This window comes from Procambarus clarkii, chromosome 70 (assembly GCF_040958095.1).
Source record: "Procambarus clarkii isolate CNS0578487 chromosome 70, FALCON_Pclarkii_2.0, whole genome shotgun sequence".
Taxonomy (NCBI): Eukaryota; Metazoa; Arthropoda; class Malacostraca; order Decapoda; family Cambaridae; genus Procambarus; species Procambarus clarkii.
Genome location: NC_091219.1, coordinates 28,830,151 through 28,844,381, shown reverse-complemented (window position 1 = coordinate 28,844,381; position 14,231 = coordinate 28,830,151). Strand labels below are relative to the sequence as shown.

Below are 14,231 nucleotides of genomic sequence, written 5' to 3'. Positions count from 1 at the left end.
TGGGTGGAAAGGGGTAAGATGGTGTGTAGTGTGACCTACGTCATTCAAATTCACTAATTTTAATGCTTTTAATACATCATTTAGCGTAACGGGGTGCGCGTGCATGTGTGAGTCATATTAGGTCACTGATGTTTGACACTTGACCTGGTTTTGAGATAATTCCTCTACCTGGCATAACAGCCTAAGCCTTCCCTGAGAACCGTATCAAATGGGGCCAGGTTTCTCAAACAACGTATGACCTTAAGTAATGGACCTGACCTATGCTTGACCTCTGACCCTTACGTGACCTCTGTTCTCATCCACTTTTGCTCAGACGTGGATGAGTGCGAGTCTTCCCCCTGTGAACACGGAGGTGGCTGCGTCGACCAGGTCAACGGCTTCACGTGCAACTGTACCGTGGGCTGGGAGGGGAACAGCTGTCAGTTCGGTGAGTACCTCTCCAACCTTCACCTCCACACACCTGTACCTTGTAAACCTACAGGTGTATAAACCTACAGGTGTGTGGAGGTAAACCAACACTCTACTCATATTAAATTACCATACATTTTCAACGAGTATATTAAAAAATAAAAAAAATATTATTAAATCTCTATTTATTATTAATTTATCCTATTTTCCTGGAGCGTTTATGCTGACGTGTGCACTAATCAGGTGACCTGTTACCCTACACTGACAGACTCAGACGAGTGCCAGGGCCGACCCTGCATCAACGCCGTATCTTGTGTCAACTTGGAGGGTGATTACAAGTGCCAGTGCCGGAATGGGTGGGAGGGCAAGAACTGCGATATCAACCTTAACGACTGCCAGGGACAGTGCCTCAATGGGGCTACCTGCATCGACCTGGTGGATGACTACCACTGTGCCTGCTCCCTCGGGTTTACAGGTGAGTGCCACCCAGCCAGGTGGACAGGTCTACGTCAGTGCCTTGCTCCCGTTACCAACAGGTAATCAACTAATCATCCCTTGATGTCGTATGTCTGTTCCCCTCAAGCCTCCTACACCTCCATAATAAACACTTGACTGACAAGTGAACATAGTGTTAATAAGGCCATGTGTCTGTGTTCCGTCAGGTCGTAACTGCGAGACGAACATAGACGAGTGTGGGAGCGGTCCGTGTGGCAACGGTGGCGAGTGTGTGGACCTTGTGGCCGACTACCGCTGTATCTGTCCTGTCGGCTACTCTGGACTACAGTGTGAGGTGAGGTGATGTTGGCAGCCTCCCTGGCCCTCTCTCTCTCTCTCTCTCCACCTACTGGCTCCACTCCCTCTCTGCTCTTCACCCCTCACCTGCTCTTCATCCCTCACCCCTCACTTGCTCTTCATCCCTCACCCCTCACCTTCTCTTCACCCCTTCACCTCACCTTCCAAGACTGTATGATGGTCATGTGATAATATCCAAGGATGTATGTAAAATGAAATGTTCAATGTTATGCATTATTTGGCGTGTTGAGGGGTGTCCTCCGTGAGTAGGTGAGGCCAGCTACTGACTCCACCTTCCGCAGATTGACATCGATCTGTGCAACCCCAACCCTTGCGACAACGGCGCTCCCTGCATCAACACCCAGGCCGACTACTACTGCCACTGTCCCGAGGGATGGGGAGGCAAGAATTGTTCCATGCCTCGCCCTGCCTGCACACAGCCCCCTTGCCAAGGTAAGTCTTCCCCATCAATGTCCTCTAATTCACTCTTACTTACAACACCCCAACCACCCCACGCCTGGTTAGCGATCAGGGGGCCCAATACTGACTTCTTTCCCATCCGGAGTGAATACATAAGTCCCGCCTCTTCTAAAAACAACCCACTCATAAGCTCGTCCACACACCACCTGAAGACTACAGCCTATTTACAGCCTAGCCCAACCCCAACTATCCAATCCCAGTGAACTCTTTTTCTTTGTATTAATGGCGGATATTAAGGCTGTCAGCTTTAGTGCCTCCGCCTGAGCCAGAGGCTGTAATCTAACCCTCGTCCGCTGGCTCAGTACTACTACTACTCTCTCTCCTCCTTACTCATCATACATTCACTGAGAATAAAATTATTCTAAAATGTTCTTCATAACATTTTAATACTCACCAAATTCTATAATTAAATAACTGGACAACCTCGTCAATCAACAGAGGCTCAATAAACTCTCACACTACAATATATTTCGGAAAAAAACCAAGTTTCCAAACACAAAGAACCCAATTTACCACCTTTAAGGTCAGTGTAGTGACCATGACCTTTGGCGCTGGTGGGTGCGGTGGTGTGTACTAGTAGGCTGCATATATGAAACAATTTCTCACCTTCAGTGATGAATCGAATATTATTTTCATTGTGAATACTAGTAGTGTGTAGTGTCTTTTGCCTTATATTATACATAAGTGTGATTGGTTCATACAAGATATTTATTGCTGTCCTTACGTGGTCGCGTTTTTCTTGTTTACTGTTCTACCTCCACCCCTTTGTTTACCTCCACCCCTTTGTTTACCTCCACCCCTTTGTTTACCTCCACCCCTTTGTTTACCTCCACCCCTTTGTTTACCTCCACCCCTTTGTTTACCTCCATCCCTTTGTTTACATCCACCCCTGTTTACCTCCACCCCTTTGTTTACCTCCACCCCTTTGTTTACCTCCACCCCTTTGTTTACATCCACCCCTGTTTACCTCCACCCCTTTGTTTACCTCCACCCCTTTGTTTACATCCACCCCTGTTTACCTCCACCCCTTTGTTTACCTCCACCCCTTTGTTTACCTCCACCCCTGTTTACCTCCACCCCTTTGTTTACCTCCACCCCTTTGTTTACATCCACCCCTGTTTACCTCCACCCCTTTGTTTACCTCCACCCCTTTGTTTACCTCCATCCCTTTGTTTACATCCACCCCTGTTTACCTCCACCCCTTTGTTTACCTCCACCCCTTTGTTTACCTCCACCCCTTTGTTTACATCCACCCCTGTTTACCTCCACCCCTTTGTTTACCTCCACCCCTTTGTTTACATCCACCCCTGTTTACCTCCACCCCTTTGTTTACCTCCACCCCTTTGTTTACCTCCATCCCTTTGTTTACATCCACCCCTGTTTACCTCCACCCCTTTGTTTACCTCCATCCCTTTGTTTACATCCACCCCTGTTTACCTCCACCCCTTTGTTTACCTCCACCCCTTTGTTTACACCTGTACCCCCTCCACCTGTATACACCTGTACTTCCCTCCACCTGTGTACACCTGCACTTCCCTCCACCTGTGTACACCTGTACTTCCCTCCACCTGTGTACACCTGCACTTCCCTCCACCTGTGTACACTTGCACTTCCCTCCACCTGTGTACACCTGCACTTCCCTCCACATGTGTACACCTGTACTTCCCTCCACCTGTGTACACCTGCACTTCCCTCCACCTGTGTACACCTGTACTTCCCTCCACCTGTGTACACCTGCACTTCCCTCCACCTGTATACACCTGTACTTCCCTCCACCTGTGTACACCTGCACTAACCCGGGCCCTAGTGACGTACAAGGTGTCAGCCCGCGTCTCCCCCTATGTGTACATGTTGACCTGGGTGTACCTGACCCCGCCAGCCCTCACCAGCCCTCACCCACCCCTCTCTGGCCCTCTCCCGCCCCTCACAGTGGTGGACAGCTGCACGGTGCCAGAGGCCCAGGAGTCCGGGTCGGTGTTGCTGGTCCCTTCCAACATCTGTGGGAGAAGCGGCCGCTGCGTCAGCCACGCCGAGGCCGCCTTCTCCTGCGTCTGTGACCCCGGCTTCACAGGACAGTACTGCCATATTAGTGAGTATCTACCCCTCACTCTACTCCCCTACTATCTACTGCCGCGGGGGAGTATCTACTCCCCCGCTGCAGTAGACTTTGATTCAGGTCTAAGGCACAGATTAATTTTTTTGCTGTTTGTTTTGTTCGCATTTTACAAGTGTCAAAGTATTCAAGAAATGGGATCAATTTCAAGGTACAGTGGTGAAGGTGGTTACATACACGTGCAACAGTATGACGAAGCCCAGTTAACTTGAATCACTATATGGTTTTGAGGCTGTACTGAAGAGCTGAAGCTCGATCCCCGCTAGCGGAACTAGTAGAGTACAAACACACCTGTTACTAGTATACCACCTGTATTTAAACTAAAGTATATATGAATGAGTATATATATGAATGAACGCAGTTGTTTTAAAAGACTTTAATGTGCAGCATAAACAGCTGTACACTCGTGATTTGTGACTGTCTTAGAATCTCAGTTATGCGCAGGTGTTTACAAGAGTCAGTTTACACCTGGGGCAATTTTTTATTTTAACAAATCCAGTTTACGTGTAAAATGTGTGCACTGGAGGTGCACTGGAGGCTACTGTAGTAACTGTGGTGTGAGCCGCACTTGTCGCCCGGCCCGCGCCCCGGCCCGTCAAGAGCTGCTGAAGAACCCGTTCTCTTTGTCCCCTCAGATGTTAATGACTGCGAGTCGTCGCCGTGCATGAATGGGGGCACGTGTGTCGACCTGGTGAACGGCTTCCAGTGTGTGTGTGACCCGGGCTGGAAGGGTCCCCTCTGTAACCTAGGTGAGTCACTCCCCTCCCCCCCCCCCCCCCCTCCCTCCCTCTCTCCCCTCTGTGGCTCCTTCTCTAATGTGTAGCTTGACCTCTTTAACCTTTACCGTTGACCCCCACAATTGCCCACCGCTGTTGACCTCTACCGATGACCTCTATAGATGACCTCAACATCTAAGCTGGTTGGATGTTATTGGCATTTTCATTATTGGCGAATAAAAGACCCAATACTTGTGTAAGTGTATAACTCTTTTGTTCACCTTAAACACTACGGTATTGTAGTAAGTGGAGGAGGGGGGGGGAGTGGAGGAAGGAGAGGGGGGAAGTGGAGGAAGGAGAGGGGGGAAGTGGAGGAAGGAGAGGGGAGAAGTGTAGGAAGGAGAGGGGGGAAGTGGAGGAAGGAGAGGGGGGAAGTAGAGGAAGGAGAGGGGGGAAGTGGAGGAAGGAGAGGGGGGAAGTGGAGGAAGGAGAGGGGGGAAGTGGAGGAAGGAGAGGGGGGAAGTGGAGGAAGGAAAGGGAGAAGTGGAAGACAGGGGGATGGTAAAGGGAAGCTCCAATTCTACAGAGAAAACTCACCAGGTTTTGGAAGTCTTTTGTAAGGTAAATGTAGTAAGATATTGTAATGGGAAACTGAGGGTAAGTTACGGCAGAAGGGGCGCTGAGTTTGGGCTGGTGCGATGGGGTGGGGGTGGTATGATGGGGAGCATGGGGTGACGGGTGTGTAGGGGTGATGGACGTGTGGGGGTGATGGACGTGTGGGGGTGATGGGTGCGTGGGGTAACACATGTTTTAGAGTGCGCTACTCGGAACAAAAAGTGGCCAGGAGCACGAACTATGGTGATCCCGTAGTGGGTAACACAGCTGCAGGTGAGTGAGGGAGACAGCTTGTGACATCAAGGTCACGGGATTAAGGGGTAAACAAGCCGGGATACTAAAGGGGGAGTCAAGCTGTGGCAGCTTAAAAAGGCACAAGTTGCGGCAGTGTTAATGAGGGTTTGGCAGCCTGGCCGCCCGCGGCCGTCCTGCCATTAGTATGCACCAGCCAGTTTTTTTTTTATTTGTGTAACAATGGCGGTGCTGTTGTTGTTGGTGGGCAGACAGACGATTAATGTGATCAGCGCGGGCGTCTGAGGCCCGCCGCCCGCTCCTATACCAACCTTCCCGCTCACCTTCCTACTAATAATAACCATCCTAGTTGTGGCCACCCTCCAGGTCCTCGCAATTTTCACCCACTGTTCCAGTAGTCCTTTCAGCTCAACTTGTTCTTCTCCGCGTGTCCTTAGCGTCCACCTGTCTGTAGCGTAAGTCTGTCATATGCGCCTTCCAAGCCCCAGCTGCTTATATCCACCCGTTAGTAGTGCTATATCTTCCAGTTGTATCTGATGCAAGTCTGGTCCCGCTTCCGGGTCATCTCCCTCCCTACTAACTTAGCACCATGGCAGGTTGTGGGAGCAGTAAAACTCTCGAAGTCGTCCACAGGTAATACCCGCTTACCTAACCTAGGGTAATATGCCTCTCACCCAAGGAAAGTTCACAAATGGTGCATGTTTGCCTCAGATGTGGACGAGTGTGCCGACCAGCCTTGCCGCAACAACGCTACCTGTGTTGATGGCGTCAGCGATTTCACCTGTGCCTGCCAGAATGGATGGAAGGGCCGCACGTGTTCCTCTACCACGTCCCACTGCGACCCCAGCACGTGTCAGCACGGCGGCACGTGCGTCGACCTCGGGAACGCCTTTGTGTGCCGCTGCCCCGACGAGTGGAAGGGAAGCACCTGCCAGATCCGTGAGTACCGTCACACCACTTGTGTTATACTCTGTACTTACCTGTGTTTACGGAATATGAGATCTAGTTCTTGGTACCCGCCTCCTAGCTATCGGGTACCTGTGTCGTCTGTTCCTACCTGAATAGACGACACAGGTATTCCTGAATGAAATGTCAGCCGGTCCCCCGTCTGTTTGGGGACTCCAGTCTGTCTCCAGCCCCCTTGTCCAGTTCCTAGTTTCTTGTTGCCTTCCGAGGGACTATTCTCATTTGTTTAGCCTAATCACTTGGTCTTTTACTGTTTTCTTAGTTATATAACTTGTTCTCGTCTCTTGGCATCTCATTTTTTGTTTGTTTCATTTATGTTTTTTTTTCGTGTGTTAGGTGAGCGTCGGGCGTGCGACTCCTCGCCGTGCCAGAACGGTGCGACGTGCGTCAACACGGGCGACGGGTTCACCTGCCTGTGTCCAGACGGGTGGGACGGCGCCGCCTGCCACAATAACATTAATGACTGTACTCCACATCCCTGCTACAATGGCGGCCGCTGCGTCGACGGAGTCAACTGGCGAGTGTGTGAGTGCACGCCAGGCTTCACCGGCCCAGACTGCCGAGTCAATATCAACGAGTGCGCTTCCTCCCCATGCGCCTTCGGCAGCACCTGTGTTGACGGCATCGCTGACTACCGGTGTGTGTGCCCCCCTGGACGCACAGGCCATCGCTGTGAGCACGTCGAAGGTAACAACAGTGTCGAGCAGCCGTCACAAGCATGCCTGTGGGGCGGTGACCTCCGGCCCCACGGTGCCGTCTGGAGGCATCAGTGCAACTCATGCCACTGCAGCCATGGCACTGCCTCCTGCTCCGACGTCTGGTGTGGTCCCGAGAACTGCCTCCGGTCCCGTGGCCCCAACCACTACCCCTGCGAGCCCTACCAGGTATCGTATCTCCGGCTTCCACCACTAGTTCTAGTATCAAGTCAGATGCAGTAAATTGTAATTACATGTAGACAGGAATCTTTTAGGAATGTTATACAGAATGTCTTTCATTATTGTGTACTGTATGGTGTTTGTGTTCAGGTGTGCGTGCCAGGGCCACTGCAGTGGTGCCTGGCCCCGCCGTGCGAGCCCTGGGGTGAGTGCCGCATGCTGAGCGATGAGGGCCAGCAGGTGGCACCCCGCGTGAACCCCGGCCCTCGAGCCTGCACGCCCAACCATGCCACCCTCAACAACGCCTGCGCCAGACTCACTCTCGTGCTCAACCGCACCAGGCTGCCCGCTGGTGCCCGCGTCCAGACCGTTTGTCAGGGTCTGCGGGCGGCTTGGGCTGACCGCCACGCCCACACCGCCACCCCCGCGCCCATCATTCTCTGCGCTCTCGTTACTACCAGCAACGATACCATTGAAGTTACTCTGGTAAGTAATCATTGCAACACTTGAGAACTGTACATAAAAACTGATTATCAATATCTATATAAAATACTCAGGTATACCTGCATTACTGATGGTTGACAGGATAAGACAGGTGGGAATGAGTGAGGAACACGGTAGGATATATGTATCCTGGCGGGATGATGTTACCTGAATGATGCTTTATCTTGGAACAGTCGTACGCGGAGGACGGCCCCAAGGGAGACGTGACGGTGGCGGCCAAGACCCTCGGGGAGCTGGTCAGCAGGAAACTCACCCCCGTCACTGCCCTCGGCGCCGCCATTGAGGTCAAGGTCGAAACTACAGTGGTCAGCGGCGAGCCTGGTGAGTTGGGGGCTACCAGGTAGTCCTGCCATCACCAGTACTAGCCAGTCAGGAGAACCCTAATTCCACCTCCCTTCCCACGGAGAGTCAGAGAAGTAGTATTGCAAAATCCACAGCAGTGAGCCGGAACTCTGGCTCATTGGTGGTTTTGAGGAAGGTGGGGAGTAGTGGGGCTGGGGGATGGTCTGCCTCACTGCTGGGGAAGGGGGCGGGGTCTGGCTCACTGGTGGGGAAGGGGGCGGGGTCTGCCTCACTGGTGGGGAAGGGGGCGGGGTCTGCCTCACTGGTGGGGAAGGGGGCGGGGTCTGCCTCACTGGTGGGGAAGGGGGCGGGGTCTGCCTCACTGGTGGGGAAGGGGGCGGGGTCTGGCTAACTGGTGGGGAAGGGGGCGGGGTCTGCCTCACTGGTGGGGAAGGGGGCGGGGTCTGCCTCACTGGTGGGGAAGGGGGCGGGGTCTGCCTCACTGGTGGGGGCGGGGTCTGCCTCACTGGTGGGGAAGGGGGCGGGGTCTGCCTCACTGGTGGGGAAGGGGGCGGGGTCTGCCTCACTGGTGGGGGAAGGGGGCGGGGTCTGCCTCACTGGTGGGGAAGGGGGCGGGGTCTGCCTCACTGGTGGGGGCGGGGTCTGCCTCACTGGTGGGGAAGGGGGGCGGGGTCTGCCTCACTGGTGGGGAAGGGGCGGGGTCTGCCTCACTGGTGGGGAAGGGGGCGGGGTCTGCCTCACTAATGGGGAAGGGCGGGGTCTGGCTCACTGGTGGGGATGGGGGGGGGGTCTGCCTCACTGGTGGGGAAGGGGGCGGGGTCTGGCTCACTGGTGGGGAAGGGGGCGGGGTCTGCCTCACTGGTGGGGAAGGGGGCGGGGTCTGCCTCACTGGTGGGGAAGGGGGCGGGGTCTGGCTAACTGGTGGGGAAGGGGGCGTGGTCTGGCTAACTGGTGGGGAAGGGGGCGGGGTCTGGCTAACTGGTGGGGAAGGGGACGGGGTCTGGCTAACTGGTGAGGAAGGGGGCGGTGTCTGCCTCACTGGTGGGGAAGGGGGCGGGGTCTGCCTCACTGGTGGGGAAGGGGGCGGGGTCTGCCTCACTGGTGGGGAAGGGGGCGGGGTCTGCCTCACTGGTGGGGAAGGGGGCGGGGTCTGGCTAACTGGTGGGGAAGGGGGCGGGGTCTGGCTAACTGGTGGGGAAGGGGGCGGGGTCTGGCTAACTGGTGGGGAAGGGGGCGGGGTCTGGCTAACTGGTGGGGAAGGGGGTGGGGTCTGCCTCACTGGTGGGGAAGGGGGCGGGGTCTGGCTAACTGGTGGGGAAGGGGGCGGTGTCTGCCTCACTGGTGGGGAAGGGGGCGGGGTCTGCCTCACTGGTGGGGAAGGGGGCGGGGTCTGCCTCACTGGTGGGGAAGGGGGCGGGGTCTGCCTCACTGGTGGGGAAGGGGGCGGGGTCTGGCTAACTGGTGGGGAAGGGGGCGGGGTCTGGCTAACTGGTGGGGAAGGGGGCGGGGTCTGGCTAACTGGTGGGGAAGGGGGCGGGGTCTGGCTAACTGGTGGGGAAGGGGGCGGGGTCTGCCTCACTGGTGGGGAAGGGGGCGGGGTCTGCCTCACTGGTGGGGAAGGGGGCGGGGTCTGGCTAACTGGTGGGGAAGGGGGCGGGGTCTGGCTCACTGGTGGGGAAGGGGGCGGGGTCTGCCTCACTGGTGGGGAAGGGGGCGGGGTCTGCCTCACTGGTGGGGGCGGGGGCGGGGTCTGCCTCACTAATGGGGAAGGGGCGGGGTCTGGCTCACTGGTGGGGAAGGGGGCGGGGTCTGGCTAACTGGTGGGGAAGGGGGCGGGGTCTGCCTCACTGGTGGGGAGGGGGGCGGGGTCTGCCTCACAGGTGAGGAAGGGGGCGGGGTCTGGCTCACTGGTGGGGAAGGGGGCGGGGTCTGCCTCACAGGTGGGGAAGGGGGCGGGGTCTGCCTCACTGGTGGGGAGGGGGGCGGGGTCTGCCTCACAGGTGGGGAAGGGGGCGGGGTCTGCCTCACTGGTGGGGAAGGGGGCGGGGTCTGCCTCACTGGTGGGGAAGGGGGCGGGGTCTGCCTCACTGGTGGGGAGGGGGGCGGGGTCTGCCTCACAGGTGGGGAAGGGGGCGGGGTCTGCCTCACTGGTGGGGAAGGGGGCGGGGTCTGCCTCACTGGTGGGGGCGGGGTCTGCCTCACTGGTGGGGAAGGGGGCGGGGTCTGCCTCACTAATGGGGAAGGGGCGGGGTCTGGCTCACTGGTGGGGAAGGGGGCGGGGTCTGCCTCACTGGTGGGGAAGGGGGCGGGGTCTGGCTCACTGGTGGGGAAGGGGGCGGGGTCTGGCTCACTGGTGGGAAGGGGGCGGGGTCTGCCTCACTGGTGGGGAAGGGGGCGGGGTCTGCCTCACTGGTGGGGAAGGGGGGGCGGGGTCTGCCTCACTGGTGGGGAAGGGGGCGGGGTCTGCCTCACTAGTGGGGAAGGGGGCGGGGTCTGGCTCACTGGTGGGGAAATATACCATAAGATGTGACCAAGAACTAACACGTGTCCTTGTGTGTGTGTGGCAGGTGTGGCAAGCGGGGTGCTGGCAGCCGTGACGGTGGTGCTGGTGGTGGTGGTGGTGCTGGCGGTGGCCGGCCTCGGGTACTGGCAGTGTCGGCGGCGCCACCTGCAGGCCCACCACCGCACCGCCTTCCCCTCCCACTCCTCCAGACACAAGCTGGCCGAGGACGCTCACGCCGAGAAGTCCAACAACGAGAACGAGGAGAAGTTGTGGCGCTACCACAACCCTCTCAAGACCGCCACCCTCAGCGGGGGGTCAGTGGATGACGCAGAACCCTCCTGCTCCAGGATGAACCCCCAGGGCCTCGGGGACCCCAGGGTGGCTCCCCTGGGGTCCACCGTCGGGTTAATTCACGTGCCCAAGGCCGCCCTGGCCACGCCCGACACGGACATAAGTGACTGCGAGTCCCCGACACACGGCCTGCCGGTGGCAATCCGGAAGGTGCAGAATGCTGACGTGGAGCGGAACATGACCCCGCACGACCCCGCCTGCAAGAGCCTCCAGAAGGAAATAAACCTGAAGGCCATCTCCCCGAGAGCCAACGACCACGACCTCGTCACCAGCGAGATGGTCGTATAGCGCCTCATCTCTCGCCTTCCTGCAGCTGGTGTAGACTTCAAGCCCGGCACTGAGTGTGTCACTGCCGGGCCGTGGCAGTTATGATTGAATCGTAACTGTGCCATAGTCGGGCCACGACAGTGTCAGCAGGGTCATGACAGTGCCGAATGCCGTGTTGACAGGCAGGTTCCATTGTTACCGCGGTGACAACCTTCCTCAACGACCCGTCCACAGGTGACCTGCTCACGACGCACCTTCCTGGCAAAGCCCACTGATGCATTGACGACTCGGCTCCACGACGTCATATGTAGCCAAATGATGCGACACTCAATTGATGTCATGCACAGCCCAGTGACAAAATGATGTCGCCATGCGCAATGTTGCCTTACCCATTTGTCCAGTGCATTACAGAGTGCCATTAAATTAAAAACATGACAGTGAACACTTAAAACTATTTTTTTAAATTAATGTTTTGACGTGGCCTTTCTGGGGCCTATGGCCTTGGCCTTAATTGATGGTCCGTGAGCTCCATAGAGGCTGTGAAATGTAGTTCCCATGACGTCCGCTACTGAAAGTGGTGGCGCTGCTCGTGGCGCTTTTTACCCGATGAATAAAAACATATTCACCCAAAATGCCTTAGTGACTCATTGGTGAATTACTGGCAAATATATATACATACAGTGTGTATATTTTTACACGTTTTCTAGCAGCGATCGCTACGTGGTGTCCCCCCCCCCCTCCCCCGACTCTCCATATCCCCCCTGGCGCCTTTTCCACAGCCTAAAAGAGCGCTTGTGTATAGAAAAAATATAAAAAAACTGATTCTGGTGTTTATAATGTATAGATTTAGGTCATATATGATGCAGCGCAGCGGAAGGCCATGATCTCTATTTTACGTTTTGTACTGATTTCTAACTTGGTTTCAATATGAATGTTTTGTATGTGAAAACTCCATTTTTGGTCCACTCTGCCGAGGACAGCATCACGTCACTTCGTTATGATGTCACGAGACTTGCTGACGAATCGATGTGCCAAGTCATCATTTGAATGTGACGTGTTTGCCACGTCATCTCCAACTGTGACGTATCAATGGTTTATTCAAAGGTAGTAAATACTTTTTGTTTCAAAACGTAATTGCATCTGCTGAGCTTGTATTCTTAAGCTTGTATGCAACACTTGGACTGGTCTGTAGGGCGACGGTCTCGCTTCTGGCAGGGTCGGCGTTCAGCCCCAATATGTCCCAAGTGGTTGGGCACTGTTCCTTTCCTCCGTCTTCTCCCAGGCCTTTGTCCTCATATCCCTTTCTAAGGCTGCACAGTGATGTCTCCTGATCCCTTACCCCCCTAAACTGTACTACACTTAGCCTGCTGCGCTGCTGTACATGACCAAGCCGTCACTTATACAATACCTGATATTGATGTAGAGAGCTGTGATATTTTTGTACATTTGTATTCAGTGTTGTGCAATTGTGCAATGTATATATGTAAGTATTTATTGATGTTTCCTTCTCAATGCCGCATTTTGTAATGGTTCTGCACCTGTCTGCCAGTGCTCAGTGCCGACCTGTCTGCCAGTGCTCAGTGCCGACCTGTCTGCCAGTGCTCAGTGCCGACCTGTCTGCCAGTGCTCAGTGCCGACCTGTCTGCCAGTGCTCAGTGCCGACCTGTCTGCCAGTGCTCAGTGCCGACCTGTCTGCCAGTGCTCAGTGCCGACCTGTCTGCCAGTGCTCAGTGCCGACCTGTCTGCCAGTGCTCAGTGCCGACCTGTCTGCCAGTGCTCAGTGCCGACCTGTCTGCCAGTGCTCAGTGCCGACCTGTCTGCCAGTGCTCAGTGCCGACCTGTCTGCCAGTGCTCAGTGCCGACCTGTCTGCCAGTGCTCAGTGCCGACCTGTCTGCCAGTGCTCAGTGCCGGACACAAATCCTGTCCCCGGGAGAGACAAAAATGCGGGAAAGTACGAGAAAATGTCGGAGGTGACAATAAGTGACCGACATTTATTAGTGATCAGTTAAGGCGATGGCCGAGGTGAGTGGCACGAGGACAAAACCCGGTGATGTGACGATAAAACCCGGTGATGTGACGATAAAACCCGGTGATGTGACGATAAAACCCGGTGATGTGACGATAAAACCCGGTGATGTGACGATAAAACCCGGTGATGTGAAGTCACAAAAACACGCCCAAGGTGAAAAAAGTAATCTTGTTTTTAACAGAAAATATCCGTTAGTGAAGTGAAACTACTTTCATTGAAACGGGAGAACTCTACCAACGGCGGAACAGCCATCACTGAACACCGACCACTGGCAGGCCATCATTCATAGGCTGTGATATTTCGGAAATACCATTACTAGGGGAGTCAATCCCCCCCCCCCCTCCCCCCCCTCCTTTCCTCATGTCTATCTTTGCCATATTACTGATAAATGATATCCGTACAAAGTAAATTTTACAGATCAACTTTTGGATATAGATAATGTATATTTTTTCCTCTGGTATTTTCAAGCAAGATAAAGCACGCCTTGTTGGAAACATCTTGAAAAGACAATAAAATTTTATTGGATATTGTTGATGAGTTTTAGTAACCTAAATTTGTTGAGTAATCTCTGAAAATTATTTGCAGATTTGCAAGTTATATCTAACAAAAAATACAAGTTCCTCCTGCAAATACAACAATCACAAGATCCCCTTAGACCAAGTATTTAAAAGATGATGCTCATGCCAAAATAATAATTTACAATCCAGCAATATGGACAAGCCATATGGACAGGACGCCGAGCGGACAGCACGCTGGACTTGTGATCCTGTGGTTCTGGGTTCGATCCCAGGCGCCGGCGAGAAACAATGAGCAGAGTTTCTTTCACCCTATGCCCCTGTTACCTAGCAGTAAAATAGGTACCTGGGTGTTAGTCAGCTGTCACGGGCTGCTTCCTGGGGGTGGAGGCCTGGTCGAGGACCGGGCCGCGGGGACACTAAAGCCCCGAAATCATCTCAAGATAACCTCAAGAAGCCTGTCTGCCCCATGAACACAAGTCCCTACTTACCCCCAACAGACAGTAAAAAGGTCAATACATTCCAGCCTAATCGCAATACA

The 14,231-nt window shown here is 54.7% G+C and overlaps 1 protein-coding gene across 1 annotated transcript; it reads left to right on the top strand.

Moving 5' to 3' along the window:
* The first annotated feature begins 219 nt into the window (after positions 1-219).
* Positions 220-13,705, top strand: LOC138356104 (protein jagged-2-like). Its single transcript, XM_069311839.1, has 11 exons — positions 220-427; positions 677-883; positions 1,071-1,198; positions 1,503-1,653; positions 3,611-3,769; positions 4,429-4,542; positions 6,088-6,315; positions 6,679-7,226; positions 7,368-7,703; positions 7,895-8,042; positions 10,592-13,705. The coding sequence occupies exons 1-11, from the start codon at positions 235-237 to the stop codon at positions 11,164-11,166; spliced, it is 2,787 nt and encodes a 928-aa protein (XP_069167940.1). The 5' UTR covers positions 220-234; the 3' UTR covers positions 11,167-13,705.
* Positions 13,706-14,231: the final 526 nt, after the last annotated feature.